The sequence below is a fragment of the Phasianus colchicus genome, chromosome 17 (genome assembly GCF_987193195.1).
Source record: "Phasianus colchicus chromosome 17, bPhaCol1.hap1.1, whole genome shotgun sequence".
Lineage (NCBI taxonomy): Eukaryota > Metazoa > Chordata > Aves > Galliformes > Phasianidae > Phasianus > Phasianus colchicus.
In genome coordinates, this window is record NC_143452.1 from 6,023,235 (window position 1) to 6,038,223 (window position 14,989).

The 14,989-nt window shown below is 38.3% G+C and overlaps 2 protein-coding genes across 12 annotated transcripts in view; one reads left to right on the plus strand and one right to left on the minus strand.

The window, feature by feature from the left end:
* Positions 1 to 657, plus strand: part of EYA2 (EYA transcriptional coactivator and phosphatase 2) — a 93,274-nt gene extending 92,617 nt beyond the window's left edge. For 2 of the 3 annotated variants that reach the window (XM_090152151.1, XM_090152149.1), the window contains one exon: positions 57 to 657. In XM_090152151.1, coding sequence (XP_090008277.1) covers positions 57 to 137 — 81 coding nt within the window. In that variant the 3' untranslated portion in view covers positions 138 to 657. The remainder of the gene's footprint in view (positions 1 to 56) is intronic. The other variant, XM_090152150.1, reaches the window with a different exon arrangement.
* Positions 658 to 674: 17 nt separating this feature from the next.
* The window catches only part of ZMYND8 (zinc finger MYND-type containing 8), a 56,445-nt gene continuing 42,130 nt past the window's right edge, over positions 675 to 14,989 (minus strand). For 3 of the 9 annotated variants that reach the window (XM_090152179.1, XM_090152180.1, XM_090152175.1), the window contains exons 16-22: positions 14,443 to 14,633; positions 13,551 to 13,631; positions 12,693 to 12,771; positions 11,427 to 11,666; positions 11,118 to 11,275; positions 9,610 to 9,698; positions 6,334 to 8,935 (exon numbers count right to left, since the gene is read on the minus strand). In XM_090152179.1, coding sequence (XP_090008305.1) covers positions 8,875 to 8,935; positions 9,610 to 9,698; positions 11,118 to 11,275; positions 11,427 to 11,666; positions 12,693 to 12,771; positions 13,551 to 13,631; positions 14,443 to 14,633 — 899 coding nt within the window. In that variant the 3' untranslated portion in view covers positions 6,334 to 8,874. Of the gene's footprint in view, positions 8,936 to 9,609; positions 10,820 to 11,117; positions 11,276 to 11,426; positions 11,667 to 12,692; positions 12,772 to 13,550; positions 13,632 to 14,442; positions 14,634 to 14,989 lie in introns of those variants that run through there. The other 6 variants (XR_016471952.1, XM_090152177.1, XR_016471953.1 and 3 more) reach the window with 6 other exon arrangements.

Sequence of the window (14,989 nt, forward strand, 5' to 3'; positions counted from 1 at the left end):
AATTAAACAAAACAGAAAACAAACAAACAAAAAAACCTCTTTTGGTTTCACTCTAGCACAACATGCCATTCTGGAGAATCTCTTGTCATGCTGACCTGGAAGCTCTTCGGCACGCCTTGGAACTTGAATATTTGTAGCAGACCCCAACATCTTAGCACTGTGAGGGCTTCACTCAAACTGTTTCATCGATTCCACCTATTCCTCAGCATTTTCTTATTAAAAAAATCCCACAGCAACTGCAGTTTTTCTTTTTTTGAAGGAGAACCCTTTCAGTGGAAGCCTCTAAGAACTTGCAGCCAAAGAACATTCTATCAAGTCCTTCCTTTGAACAGAGGAAAGGTCTTCAGATAACTCTGGGGATCCTGCAGTTACATGCTTAAGCTGGGTGCCTAGAGCTGTAACTGCCCTTTGGCCATCAGCGAGAACCCCCAGAAGCCTTGGGTCTGCTTGTCAGTTTTCTTGCTTTTGAAAGGGGAAGAGGAAACATTAAAGACTGTGAGCGTACTCTGTGCATAATACATCATACCACGTCGGACCTTCTGCAAATAAGAGTGAAACTGTTGATTTTTTGTTTTGTTTGTATTTTTTTTTTAATTTATGAACTAATCTCATTACTCTGGTATTAAGCTCTGTACCTGTGTTTTTAATCTGGCTTTTTGGGGTGGGTGGGTGGGGAAAGTCCTGCCATTCTAAATTAAGAATTCATTCTTCCAGGATGATATCTGGAGAAAATCACATTGTGTACATTTATAATAAGGACACATGGGACTGTTGGTAAGAACCATAGCTGCGTTTTTAAATCTTACTTGGATGGTCTGTGGATTGTGCATGTGTCTACATGGTGCCTTATGCTGCCATCTCAGTTTGGGTGAGAAAAAAGTACCCTGTGATGAGTGAAAGGCATTAAATAAAAAAGAAAAGTTTACATTTTGGGGACTAGATTACCTGCCTTCTCTTCTCTCCAGCCACTTCTCTCCACCACATCTAGTGGTACATGGAGAACACACTCCCTGTCTCAAGGCTGAGTTGGACTAGAAGTGCTCTGAACACAGCCTACCCCGTCCTATTTGTTGGTGGGGCAAAAAGTGGCTGTGTCCTCTGGGAGAGAACACAGACATTCAGAACCAACTTGTCTTGCGAAGGATACAGCGTAAACAAATACTGCAGGTGTGCGTATTTATTTTTATGTAAATAAATATATCTACAAGCAAGCTTCAGCTTTAGGACTTCTGCTGAACTGCACAGTTAATTCCTGCTGTCAAAATATTTCAATTCTTTGGGTTCGGTTAGGTCTCTGATTCACTTTCAAAACAACTACTCTCTTGCTTGCACCAAATAACCTCAGAAGGATCACAGCCTTACTGGGGCAAGATGTTAGAGGGAGAGAAGCAAAAGTAATACAATCTCCGTATCTATCAAGTGAATCAAGATCAAACATACAAGCATCATACAAGTTAAGAGTCTTACATGAGTGCTACACAAGTCTTGAGCCAAGACTCCTAAGTTCTACAAACACTTACCTCAAGAAACAGATTGATTGCTAGATCTGAGAGGGGATTTTCCACAGGACTAAGAGAGAGAATCTCATCTCAGAATTTGGCTCAAAAATTAGCAGCTATGAAGCACCTTTAAAATACATTAGCCACGCTTGTCAACAACAGGCACAAACAAAACCATCCTGTAAGTGCATGCTGTGGAGGCTTTTGCAAAAAACTGCTCTTCAGGCTGAGTACAACACAAAACAAATTACAGTGTGATTTCTCTAGCAAAGCTGTTGATTGTCTCAGTGCCTGCCAGGAGGGAAATCCAGCAGAATTTCTCCCTTGAGCTTTTCCAGCTGCGTGAATGTTCCAGGTAGGAAGTTTTATCTCAAGTCAAGGGAACCAAACTCAATGGAGAACTGACAGATGCTGGCAAGACAAGCACACCTACAAATAAAGCCTCTGAAACAAATGCCAGGAATGTCAGACTTGTAAGAAAGCAAGACATCAGCTTTTAGCACCCTGTCAATCAGCTAATTGCTCTTGCTTGATATTCCAAATCTAACATCTGCCTTATTTGAGTCGAGTACTGATTTTTCCCCCTGAGGTTTCATTGATTTTGCTTTCTGAACGTACTTAGAGATTCTCAAGCCAAGCGCTCTTGTTTCTACCTCCGTACTTCTTAGCAGGATTTTGCTCTCTTAGTGCCTGCTGGTGCTCCACTTACCATTACTGTAACTGAGTTCTCCATATTTTCCCAGCTAACGATTTTCACTTACCCACAGTTAACAGCATTAGGAGTGCCTGTTTGTCAGGCTGTGCATGCCTCTCCCTTCCAGGCACAGTTACAGGTGTTGGTCTCTCACTAGAGCAGCACAATCAAGGTTCACTGTTCCAGAGAATCTGATGGCAGGAAGGTATCTGTAACAGCTTTTTTTACACATGAACACACGTGGAAAACACACACACACACACACACAGGCTTTGCTCAGCATTTGTACGTTCCTGTGAACACATCCATAACAGCTTTTTACTCACAAATGTACACAAGGCCCAAGAGAACACACGCACACTTTGCTTAGCATTTTCACCTGTTTGCACACAATGTCACAGCATAAAATCCTTGCTCAGTCACATCATTAACCAGATCTGAAATAACAGAATAGAATTTTGTCACATAACCACAGAACTGCCAAGAAAATTGTTGCAAAAGTGTACTTCATTGCTGGGGATGGAAGAGCACGTTGCAATTGTTTTACCGGTTTCCCATACTGAATTTTTTCCTTGCAAGTTCTCACGTTTAACCACAAGAGGGCAGCTGGGCTTCAGCATAAGCCTCTACGCAGCTGAGCAACAAACCCTGGTCTGGTGCAGTCCATCTCAAAACCCTGGAGTCACTGCCATCTTACCTGCTGTGAGCTAAACAACAATTGTTAGCATTTCACTATTTTCCTGTAGGAGATACGACTGGACAGATGAAGCAAGCATAGTGAAGCTGACAGACTGGACACCGAGCAAGCACAAAGGTAGCATAACAATAACTTTTACAAAAGGAAGGAGAACAGAAATCTCACTGTTTCTAAAATGCCTTCAGAGGATGTGCAGCTGTACAATTGCCTTTAACAACTATCTTCTATCATTTACACAAAGCAAGAGTAATCATTCAGAAGGACTTTGGTGGCATGTCTCCACATCTCTGAGTAAAGGACAGTAAAAAAAGCACATTTAGCAGGATGTGAATTAGCCTAGACTGAGCACACCTTATTGAACTGACCTACCAGTGCCAAGGAGAATGAAAGCCTTGGACTCTGAAAGGACTGCTATGGTAAGCTCCATCCAGACCATTTGGGGACTAAAACAAAACCTCAGAGCATCCTGAATGCTACGTTAGGACACACTTTCTGAACAGTGGAGGATTCCTGAAGCTGCATTAAAGCTAGAAAAATATTGCCACTGCTTGGTAAAGTTTTGGATTCAACTGGCACTGATAAAGAACACCAGCATCAATCTCCCCTCTTCCTATCTAAGTGAAGGCTCAAGTAAGAATGGAAGTACAGAAATTTCTAAGCTCAAGCTCCAAGAAAAGATAATGTTGTCCCCCAAACCAGAGAAACCAGCAGTAATGCACCCACGTGCCTCTTAGGTTATAAGAGAAGATAGAAAACCTGAGGTTTATCCATTGCCTGCAGCTGATGGGTGAAGTTTTCCCAAGATAACATATGACCCCAGAGGCTTCTCATTAGTCACACTGCATCCTGCCCCCAGCAGCTGAAACCTAAGGATCAGCATCACCCCCTGGAGTCACCACAATCCAAGCAAAGCCCCTCCAGGCTGGAGTCTGTCTTTAGTCCAGGACTGAGCAGAAAATCAGGAAGTCTACAATCAGAACAAAGTAACATTCCAGACCCAGCCCACTAATTGTTCCCAAACTCAGCTCCCAAGTGAAAGAGATGCAATCCACAGGATAGAGGTTATTCTATATACAAGTGAGATGGTTGTGGTAATTCATTAAAGCAGGAGCCTATCCTTTACATTCGTATCACATCAGTGTCATTTCCCCCTGTATGTCCAAACCAGGGATATGTTCTTCCTTCACTTTTAGTTAAAATCTTCAGGGAAAAATAAATAAATAAACAAACAAAAGCCCACAAAAAATGAGCAAACAAAAAAAACACCATAACCAGCTAAAATGGGAAAAATTGCAGTCACCAAAGTATCTGAGACACCTTGATCTTGGCCTGATAACTCTTCACTGGGATCTGGTCACCCACTATTCCACGTGAAAGAAAAAAACAATACTTATTAAAACTTAAAAAGAAAAAAAAAAAATCACTGACACAGAGGCTCCAGAAAGCACTGCCATTTCCTACCGCTCTTTCTGAATTGTTCATCTCCCTTCTTTTTCTTCCAAACACAGGAACACACTTCAGTGATAGAGGTCACAAGGTTATTAACCCAACATTCCAGCTACATTTCAAAACACCGTTTCAAGCTTCCAATATTTGTGCTTCTCTTTAAACAGTAGCACTGGGAACATTAACTTCATCTGTTTTATAGATGCACGTAACAAAATAACGACAGGAGTAGGAACTTGAAGAGAGCAGTCACAGTATGATTGTATAAGGAACATTTCATTAGTTCCCTCTGTTTCTTCTACCAGATCACTAAGACACACAGCAGTCTCGCCCCAGTTCATGCCCTATTGCAGGACTACAACGCTGCTCACCATGGAAGCCCCCATCTCAACTCAGATACACTGAACAAGACTCCGCACATCCATCCTTTCCATCCAGCCCCAATGCAAAGGCAAGTCAGTGTTACACAACAAGCCTCTTCTACTAATAAAAATCATACGTACAAAACTCCAGACTGAATGCAACTGGAAATCCAGGAACACAAAACACTTTTCTAAAACTGTTTAATAAAAAGCTGTGAAGTTTCTTGAAACACCGAGAAACCCAAAGCAGACCATGTGTCACCTCTCTTAGTCACGAAGAAACACAATTTTCAAAAAAGATATTTAAGTTTAATACAAATTTTATACAAAGAAAATGTGAAAAAATACTTCCATATGCTAAAAGCAATTATGCTTCACAAATAAGGCCAGCTAGGCTATTTTTGACACAACTGCAATTCACGAATATTGTTCTCGCCTTTTTCTTCTAATACTTTTTCCCCTCTAATATGGGTTCTAGCTGGAGACTGTACAGACCGCATTCTTTTATAAACAATGGGAAAAATCAACATGACTAAAATGTACAACAGAATGTACTGGAATGATATCATACATTAATTTTCTCATATACATACATCACCTTTGCTTTGTTCAATGCTTTCGTTTTACACAACATACAAAATGATACTACAGTATAAGTGTAACAGACAGCATTTTCATGGGTTACTTTCTCTCATACTGTACTGTTTCATGCTTACATAAAAACATAAATTCCATCATATAAATAATACATGCTCTGGCCCAGCATCAGAAGTCCTTTGCCCATGTTTCCTGATCCATGCTCTTCTCCACACCCTAGCTCTTGTTCCACGTGAAAAGCTTTTCATAGTCCTTGTTAGAGGATTAAAATAAAAAATAAAAATAAAAATAAAAAATTGAACAGTGAAGAATAGGAAAAAAACCCCTCTCATCTGTGGTATCAACGATAAGAAACGATGCTGCCCTACCCAACAAGCTGGTGTTACACTTTGCAACTTTTCAGATATCAATCTGAATAAAATTTTAACTTGTTTCTTGTAAACAATTTTAACAGTCTGGTCACTGTAAAAAACAATGTAATGTAAATCTTTACGTATCTCAGGTCCGCAGATGGGAAGTGTCATAATTGGCCTAATGCAATTAACAGAAAGAAATATAGCCTTCATCGTTTGGTTGAAATTCTACAAGAGTTTCAAAGTGCAGAAATTGTTCTCATCCAAAAGCAAATCGAGTTGTTCAGATTCTTCAGGTTATATTATTTGATGCATAACTGCCATTTTCCCAGACCAGTTTTCAGTGTTAGCTTGTGATAAGGCTGCTTTAAACCTTTCTTTTCCAACTTCAAACACTCTTTATAAGTTAAAGTCAATACAAATATAAAAAGGAGATGGTACTCTAACTTTAATGACATCCACAAATTGTACATTATTTACAAAAGAGGCAGAGATTTAACACGGATCTTACCTGTCCTCAGCTTTTCTAAGCCAGCGCTAATGCTTTACATTAATGTAGTGTAGTTAATGCTTTGTACACTTATACAAAGCTTAAGTCTGAACCTTTGAGGTTAATCCAAAGAACTGTGTTTATTTTTCACATTTCTATTAGATTTATATATTCCAACAATTGTATGGACTTCTCGTTAGCAGTTAGACTCTTCGTACTTGGACTGGCATTGTGGTCTGAACATACTGAACTCCAGTTCTCATTGCCACTGTCCCAGCAGAAGGACTTACCACTACAGGAATGGTCTGTGGATTGAAACCAAGAGAAACATATTGTTATGTTAAAGGTCATATAAACATGACCACAGAAATAGAGATTTATTGTCCAGGGAAAATCCAGAACAAGCTCCAATTTTGTGCAAGGATTAATACCTTAATTACCACAATATTACCAAGGCAGAAAGTAGTATATATTACTTTCCTGTAGCCAAGAGGGTTTTTTTTTTTTTTCTGTATAATTGTTGCTTTATAATTACTGGGACCAGCTGTTCCTATAGGTAATGTACACGCTCTACCTATGCTTGGAGAATTAGGTTTTCAAAGCTTCTACATCCAGTTATGTATTTTCCCCAAATAAATTCACAGGAAGAGGAAAAAGGGCTAAGAAAATCCTTTGTCATTTGAAAAAGTTCCAACAAATCAACCTGGAGTACAAAAATACCCTTGTTTATAAGTATATCCCTTACATCTTCCCCTCCCCCCCCTACCACCAAAGGAATTCCCCCATGCGTTCAGTCTACACAGAAGAGAACAAAGAACATCCATTTCAACAAAAAAGTACTTAAAGTTTTGCACAAATTGATAACAAAAACATCAGCATTACTGGGAATTGTCTTACACTCCCTGTAAAAATACTAATATAGAATAAACTTTTCACTTCCATCATACAGATTATGACCTATAAATCTTAACAAATGAAGTTTCAGGACATCCCTATGGGTAGAAATGGATTCTACGGATGCAGAGACAAAGGCACAAGAACGTTAAACAATCTGGTCAATGTCACATCACTCTAGAACATCTGGAAAAGGATTTATTGAATCTTAAATCTGTATCTTAACCTTCCTACAAAAACGTGAGAAAGCTTAGAAACGTTTATGCCACACGAACTGCAAGTACGTTTTGATACAATGCCAGTGATGGACAACTGGTGATCAAACAAATGCATCCATTTCAGTTCACAACGTTTTGTGGAAGAAACAAGAGTGAGAATTTGTGAAATCTGAAAGGGACTCCCAGGACGCCCCCTTAAGATTAGTGTAAGCTTCCAGAGCAAATGTGGAAGAACAACACAACTTCACTGAAGCCCTGTGTTTCCCCCCATAAATTTAAGAAACCACATTAGTGTCTTGATGGTATTCAGAAAAGATTGAGAATATCCCTACTGAGATGGATTACAGCCTAGTGTTGATCAGCTCCTTTGTGACAAAATCTGTGCCTTCCTGAAGCCTACTCACTCCATTCCCTGGAATGCAAAGATGATGAATTTAAATGTTTATGACATTTTAACTGCAAAAAGAATAAAACCCAAATGTGAAATCAGTTCTCTGAATAAATTCAAGGTTAATGTCATTTGATAATGGATTTTAGAGGTGTAAAGAGGGTTCAGTGGAAACGGCACCCAGAAGATACACTGAAAGTTGTTCAGAGGGAGGAAATGCCTAGTGGGAAACAAAGTGCAAATTGAACTCTAAAGAAGCCATTATGTACATCACTGTTAGCACTACAGGTAGGAAAATTCAGGTTGCCACAGCTGTCTTTTACATATACACACTTACACAAATGAAAAAATTAAGTTTCAGTTATTAGAGTGAGCGGGATATGGAATGTGCAAGACTCCTTAAATGTGTTAGGATCATTCCCTGAGAGGTAAATTTTCCACCTCTGCCAGCTTTTCACATTTGTACATTTTGCATACATATTAAACATGCATTAAGGTTTAAAATTATTTAAATTGCACGTGCAATCATTAGAGTACAGAGGTGTCTGTAGCTGTGCAAGGCTAATGCAAATGTGTACAACGTTTCAAACATGCACAAATAAAGGTTGAAACCTTCAGACGTTCCACTTACGCTTCACATTACTCAACACTTTGTATTACAGAAAACTGATGAAGGTTACTGCCATTTTTCTGAATGTTACATGAAACCACCTTACGATCTTAGAACCTCTCAACTATTCACAAGAGCGCCTAACTTCTTTGAAGCTTGCTATTTGATTGCAAACACACAAAGCCTTGTTACGGCAATTCAGTTCAAACAGCTTAGGGCCAATCCTGCAAAGGTGCACTGTGCTCTCAGTTGAGACAAACGAGTTGAGTATAAATGCTTAGGAATGTGACAAGTCAGCCACTTGATGATATCCACTATGAGCAATAATTTTTTTCTGTCAAATGTGATGGCTATGAAACACTGCATTGTACATGTGGAGATGCACGTATTCCTACATACAGGTGTGTAAACGTTGCAGCTAGTGGGGGTGCATGCATGTCTGTGTGTGTAAACAAAGCAAAAGAAAGTCAATGACTTAGCTAATTGGGCCTCACACTCACAATATCAAAATCGAACTTCTATTACCTAACTTCAGTCAGAAAATTAACTGAAGTTACCTAAACATGGGCTGCTTAGCTGAGCCCACTGCTCGAGACAAGGCATGCAGTTCAGTTACCAGTGCAGTATCAGCATTTTTCTTTTTGGTAGGAGGTCAGCTCAGATGCCACGCTGACAGTGAAGCGAACACTGCAGAACATGAACGAATATCACACTGAAAGAATGTGATACTGTGGTATGCAAAACATAAAAAACAAACCTCACTGCTGTCCCATCTCCAGTGATTGATAAAAGGGTATTCAAGTGTCCTTGGTTAAGTTTTCAATGGCAAAAAACAGGTCTGAATTCAATGCTATTTCTCAATTTCACAACGCTAATGTGCAAGACTGCATGGGAGATAGACTATTGATGAATGCATATTTTTCTTTCATAGTTACTGAGATGTCATGGAAATATCAAGCATAGCTCAGAATTCGTTAAATCTCTTTAGGATACCATAGACAAAAAAGATATTTAAAAGATATTTTAAATGAATTCTATATATTTACATTGATGTTGTGTTCAAGTATATACATGAAACGGACAAATAACTAACACAATAATGTAAAATGGAAGTCTGACTATCCTCAGTGCCTTAGCTGTTCTTAAGGAGAGCTTCTGAATCCTTGTAATAATCAGTGATGAAATGGAAGGGTGGAATGTTGCACAGCAAAATAGGACATTTTGCACTGCAAATTGAAACTACACCAGTGAATTCATATCTTAATAGAACAGCAAATGGAGACAACCCCCCAAAAATACTGTGCAATTTTAATGCCAGGAACAGTACTACTGCAGACTTTAAATGATGACATAGTACTTACAATTGAGGGTTGAGTAGTTGGATATAGGTGGTGGTCTGCGGTACCTGGACCAGTTTTATAGGCTGGTTGCTTGTCACACCTGTTGCTATCTGCAGAGACAGCACAGGCAACCTCAGTAAAAGTCTCAGCTTTTACATGAATTCCACCTAGTCATTATTATTACTATATGAAATTTATGTTGGATGTTTTCTTTGTGCTAAAAAAATTTGTATCTTAATGAATTCACAGGTTAATTCTTTGTTTATAAAACAAAATTCAAATTATGAACATGATCAATGTATACAGCATGATGTTTCAGGTAGAATACCTATGTGAAAGCAATTCCAGATTAGCATAACTGGAATATTCCCTGGCCAAAGTTTTAGGCAACTGATTTTCTCTGATCCCCTTTTCTCCCAGTAGTACAAAGGTCACACTGCCACAGACAATACATATGAGCTTCAACTGAGCCAAAGAAGTTCAAAGAACTTCCCCCCAAAATTCAGGTGGGACAGCACATCCTTTATCCCTTCTTTTAATCTGTTTCCCAAGTTACTCCCTTAGATGACATGTCAAGCCCAGAGATCTAACACCAGACAGTAGCAAAAGTGTCAAGAAATGAACACAGCTCTCTATTATACTATGCTTCCCAATTCTAGAAGAACTATCTCAATGAGACATCATGCTGGAATCACAATACTACAAAATTAGTTTGCTTTTAATATTTTAAAATACAACAAAGCTCCTACTGATGTAGAGGATCAAGTGTAAAGGGTTTGAAGGATAAGCCCCCCCATAAAATTTTTCATTTAACAAATCTTGCAAGGGCAGAAGAAAAACGGTGCTGAAATTGCTAATAGTCAAGCCCTACCTATAAAGCAGAATCTTCTCTATAAACATTTTCTATATATGCAATGTTAAGTCCCTTTTATTGGAGCATTTGCTCATCCTTGCCTACTGAATACTATCAGAGTAGGTGCTATGGAGGATTTCATAATTGTACACTGCTTCGTTAACTGTAGATCCAGGTGGATTGCTGTATCAGTGTTATGGAACATTGTGGTACCCTAGTGGCAGTCTGTTGTGATAAAGTAAGTTGATTTGAATGCAGGTCTTGAGCTTGGCCTCTGAACCCCCAGGCAAGAAGGGCTTGGAAGTGCTGCAGTCAGTATTGCTTATCAGAAGGCAACTTGTATCGAAAGATCCAGACCAGAAGCTACACTGACGGGTCCTGGAGAGAGAGAGAGAAAGAGGTCCAGTCCCTCTTGGCTGGAAGGATGAGTCAAGCCAACACAAGGTCTTATTGGGAACGAGTGCAGGGGAAAGGGTATTCCCAGAGGACAGGAGGAGATTTTTCCCAAGATGACGGGGAAAAAAAAACAAACAAAACAACAAAACTCTCTTATTCCCCAAATCACACATTTTGAAATATGCAAACGGCCATAAATTCCCAGCTGATCCAGGGAGGCCTTGAGGGGTAGGTTTCAGAGGACTCTATTTTTGTTTGAAGTGACCACAGCAATACTCACTGTAACACTTTCTTTGCTTTTATCAGTTGAAACGTCCTTTTCCTTGGGGGTGCTGGCTGTTTCCGTGGGTGTAGGCTGCACACTTGAACTGGGCTGGGATGATTTATTTAATGTTTCTGTGTTAATTTCAGTATCGGTTTCTTGCTGTGTTGCAGTAGCTAAAGAAAAAAAAGAAAGAACAGCCACTACTGTTGTGCACCAGTCCTCAATCAATCTTAACAGGCATGTCTACATACATGCAAATGAAGAACACGGAATCACTGTGTATTACACCTCTCCCCTGAAACATGCAACCCAGAGCAAGATTACCTGACTGTGTACAAGATTTCATATGCTCTGGCCAGTGAGCTTGTTGGCAGGGATAGTCACAGTAGCTAGTGTTCCAACAGCAATAAAAAATGGCCTCTTTCTTGCAGTTGGCACACCACTGCTTCTTTTTAGTTTCATCCACTGCTTGCTGCTTTTCCATTTCCAGTTGCTTCTTCACTTCAGCAATCAAACGATCTCGTTCTTGTTCTAGACTCTGACGCATTTCAGCCATTGTCAGTTCTACTCAAAATACAAAGATAAATAAATTTTGCCTCTCCATGAAATGAAAGTTAATAAAATATTCCCTAAACTTAGGTATATCTGCTTCATATCCACTCTGCAAATGAAAGTCTTCCATCCTCTCTAAGTTTAAAGAGGCTGCTTATTACTACACTCCATGATGCTGGGCACAGAGGTGAAAATGACTGGCCTGCAGCTCTCCAGCTCTTCCTTTTTCCCTTTTAAAAAAATGGGAGTTGTTTTCCCTTTCGCAGTCTGTCAGAACTTCACTGCCACAGTTTCTCTATGATACAGATAGAGGCTTAGCAACTTAATTTACCAGTTTCTTCTGTACCTCCAGAAGCACCTCACCAGGTCCCCTAGCTTGTGCACCATCAGGTATTTTAGAAGGTCTCAAATCTGGATAATGTCCTACATTCTCCCAGTTCCTGCCTTTGGATTCTGTGAGTATCTACCTACTAACTTCCTTTGGTCAATGGTGGGTAACCTTGTCATAAAACAAAATTAATTTAAGCAGGATTTTCCCATTGTGTGAACCCATGTTGGTGACAACCAATAACTGCATTGCCTTTCAAAGTGTTTACAGCAACTCCAAGAATAACCTCCTATGTAACTTTACATAGGAAATGAAGTAACACCAACAGGCTTGTAATTACCAGGATCTTCTTTTTTACCCTTCTTGAAAATTGGAGCAACATTTGCCAGCTACATACTTCAATTGTATGAAGTAATCAGCATAAAATATCTCCTAAAGAGATTATCCAGTGGTGCATTAAAAAATAAAAAAACCAAAACAGTTACATTCAATCAGAAATCTCTGTAGCCTGGATTTCTGTCACAGGGCTGAAACCTGTTGCTTACTATGCACAGATAAAAGTAATCTGTGTATGGATTGAAATGATATCCACTAATATTGACAGCACATTCTACAAGGTGTTCTACCCTTCACATGGACGATCTGTAGTATCTAACATGAAGACAATGTATGCTACAAGCATTTAGATTTTGTATTTGCCATTTTCATACCCAGATTATGCTTCATTTCTGAGAGTTCCTGCTGATGTAACCACTGAAGCTTTTCTATCTCAATCCTCAAACGTCGAATCTGAATATTACAAATAAATATTAAAATATTAATATTTAGTAGTGATGACAGAGTACAGTATATAGCACAACTATTATACAAAAAACCAAGGCTATAACAAAGAGCTTGATCATCACTTACATTAAGGCTTCTTTTTAATAATGGGCAATAGGTATTCTATTTTCTTGGAAGGTTTTCCTATCATAAAAAGTGCAAGATTGTTTGAAAACAAAACCCACTTCAATTCAACTTGGTCTCATATCTAGAATTAGTTAGGTCTCCAATTTCTCTAAACACAATCAAAAATCTGTTTCTCAGTTTTGCTTGTATTTGTTTGTGTGCCATTTGATTGATTCCTTTATTTCAATGCACCCAGACTTAGGAAAGTGAGTTTTTCATTCACTATGAACGCTACTGCTCTAAACTGCAATTTCCTTGTCTTGTTTAATACAAACAAACAAAATATTACACATTTAACTCTGAGCTTTCTCTTGTTCATGTTTCATATTCATTCATAGTTCACTTTGTTTAATCTGGTTTTGTCAGCTTTAAAGAAAACACTTTAAAGATACCAAGTACTACCTTTGGAGACAATTAATGCAACATTTAGCAGGGATACACTTTTATTAGTAGTAAAAACAATGATAATATGGCCAGCAAACTTAAAAAGAAGAATTCTATCTATGGTCACAATCATATAACTCTTATGGTAGCATGTGATTACATGGTATTTTTATGCATAAAATACTTTTTTACAACTTCTAAAGGTTAAACAGACTTTTTTTCAGTCTTACACTAACCTCAGCTATTGTACTTCCAGTGGTATTTTTTGAAAGATCGTTATATATTTCAGTCATCGTTCCTTTGATGGCATCCATCATCTGAAAGACAAATAAAAGTTTTAGATATATATTTTTAATAGATAACCATTTTAACTGCATTTCAACCACTCTAATGTGAACCTGTATTACTATTAGCGCCTATATATATATATATATATATATATATGTTTAACTGAATTTCCTTTTGAAGTACTGTTTTAGAAGGTAGAAGAAAGCATTTTCTATCAGGATTCTGTTGTTTTCAGGTGCTTTTAATGTCTGCATACTTATTTATAATCTTATCTAGTATTCTCCTTTTTGTTTTAATCCAAAGACCTAAGAGAATATACCAAAAGCTGATCTCCCTCATTCCACCATCACCATTATAACACTACAAGTACTACATCATCTGTCTAACAACTAAGCTTCAGTTTTAATACTTGAGTGCACACTTAGGACAAGTTACAATCTGATGAAGCTTTGCAGTGTTTTAAAACAGTTGCATGAGTGTGTTTTACTGAATGCACATGATGAATTATTAGTGCTTACTGTAAATATGATGGTGAGGAGATATCAAAAATTGTCCAAAATGCAATGCAACGTAACCCAAAGAAGTGATGGGGAAATATGAGCGAGAAAAAGTCTGAAGTGCCTGGGCAGCCTAGAGCATGCCATGCTTAGCCTCTGGCTTAGAATGACAGCATTCAGCTGCTTCTACAACAATAGCTTAGACTCCCATCAAAGTCTAACTGCTTCTACCTACTGTTTGTTAGTTTCTAAATAACATTTTTTATTTCAGAATTTGAAATTTTAAAAAACTTTAAAATTCATTACAAAAGTAAGTTTAAGAAAATCTTGTTCAAGAACTTACTTTGCTAGTGTATTTAGCAATGTCTGCAGCCACATCAGCTGAAGCTGTTGCGATTGGCAAGTCTGTATTAACTGAGGAAGAAAGTGTATTTGCAGATCCAGAACTGGTAACCATAGAAATAGGTTGAGTACTTGTAACCAAAGTTATAGTTGATGTGGAAGTGCTCTGGGTGATCTCTTTTTGCTGCACAGCTATGGAAAGAACATACAGCAGATCATTAATCACAAATAATTATGAAAATGAATAGGTAACTTCTAACTTCAATGTTCATTAAATGTATGCACCTAAATAATTTCAAGATTTTTCTTATTTATACAATTGTGCCATTTATCAAATTGATTTTACAGCGACCAGCCACTGAACTCATATATAATTATACAGCTTAAAGACAATATAGCAAAGATCTTCAAAACTTACAAGTTTAGACTGGTCAGTGCAAAAGTCTCCCTCTGATCTTTGTTCTTCCCATTCTGGGACTTTCCCATCCCATCTCCCAACCTCTCAACTTGGAGAGCTCCCAAAAAGCAGCATAGGAATGAGCATAAGC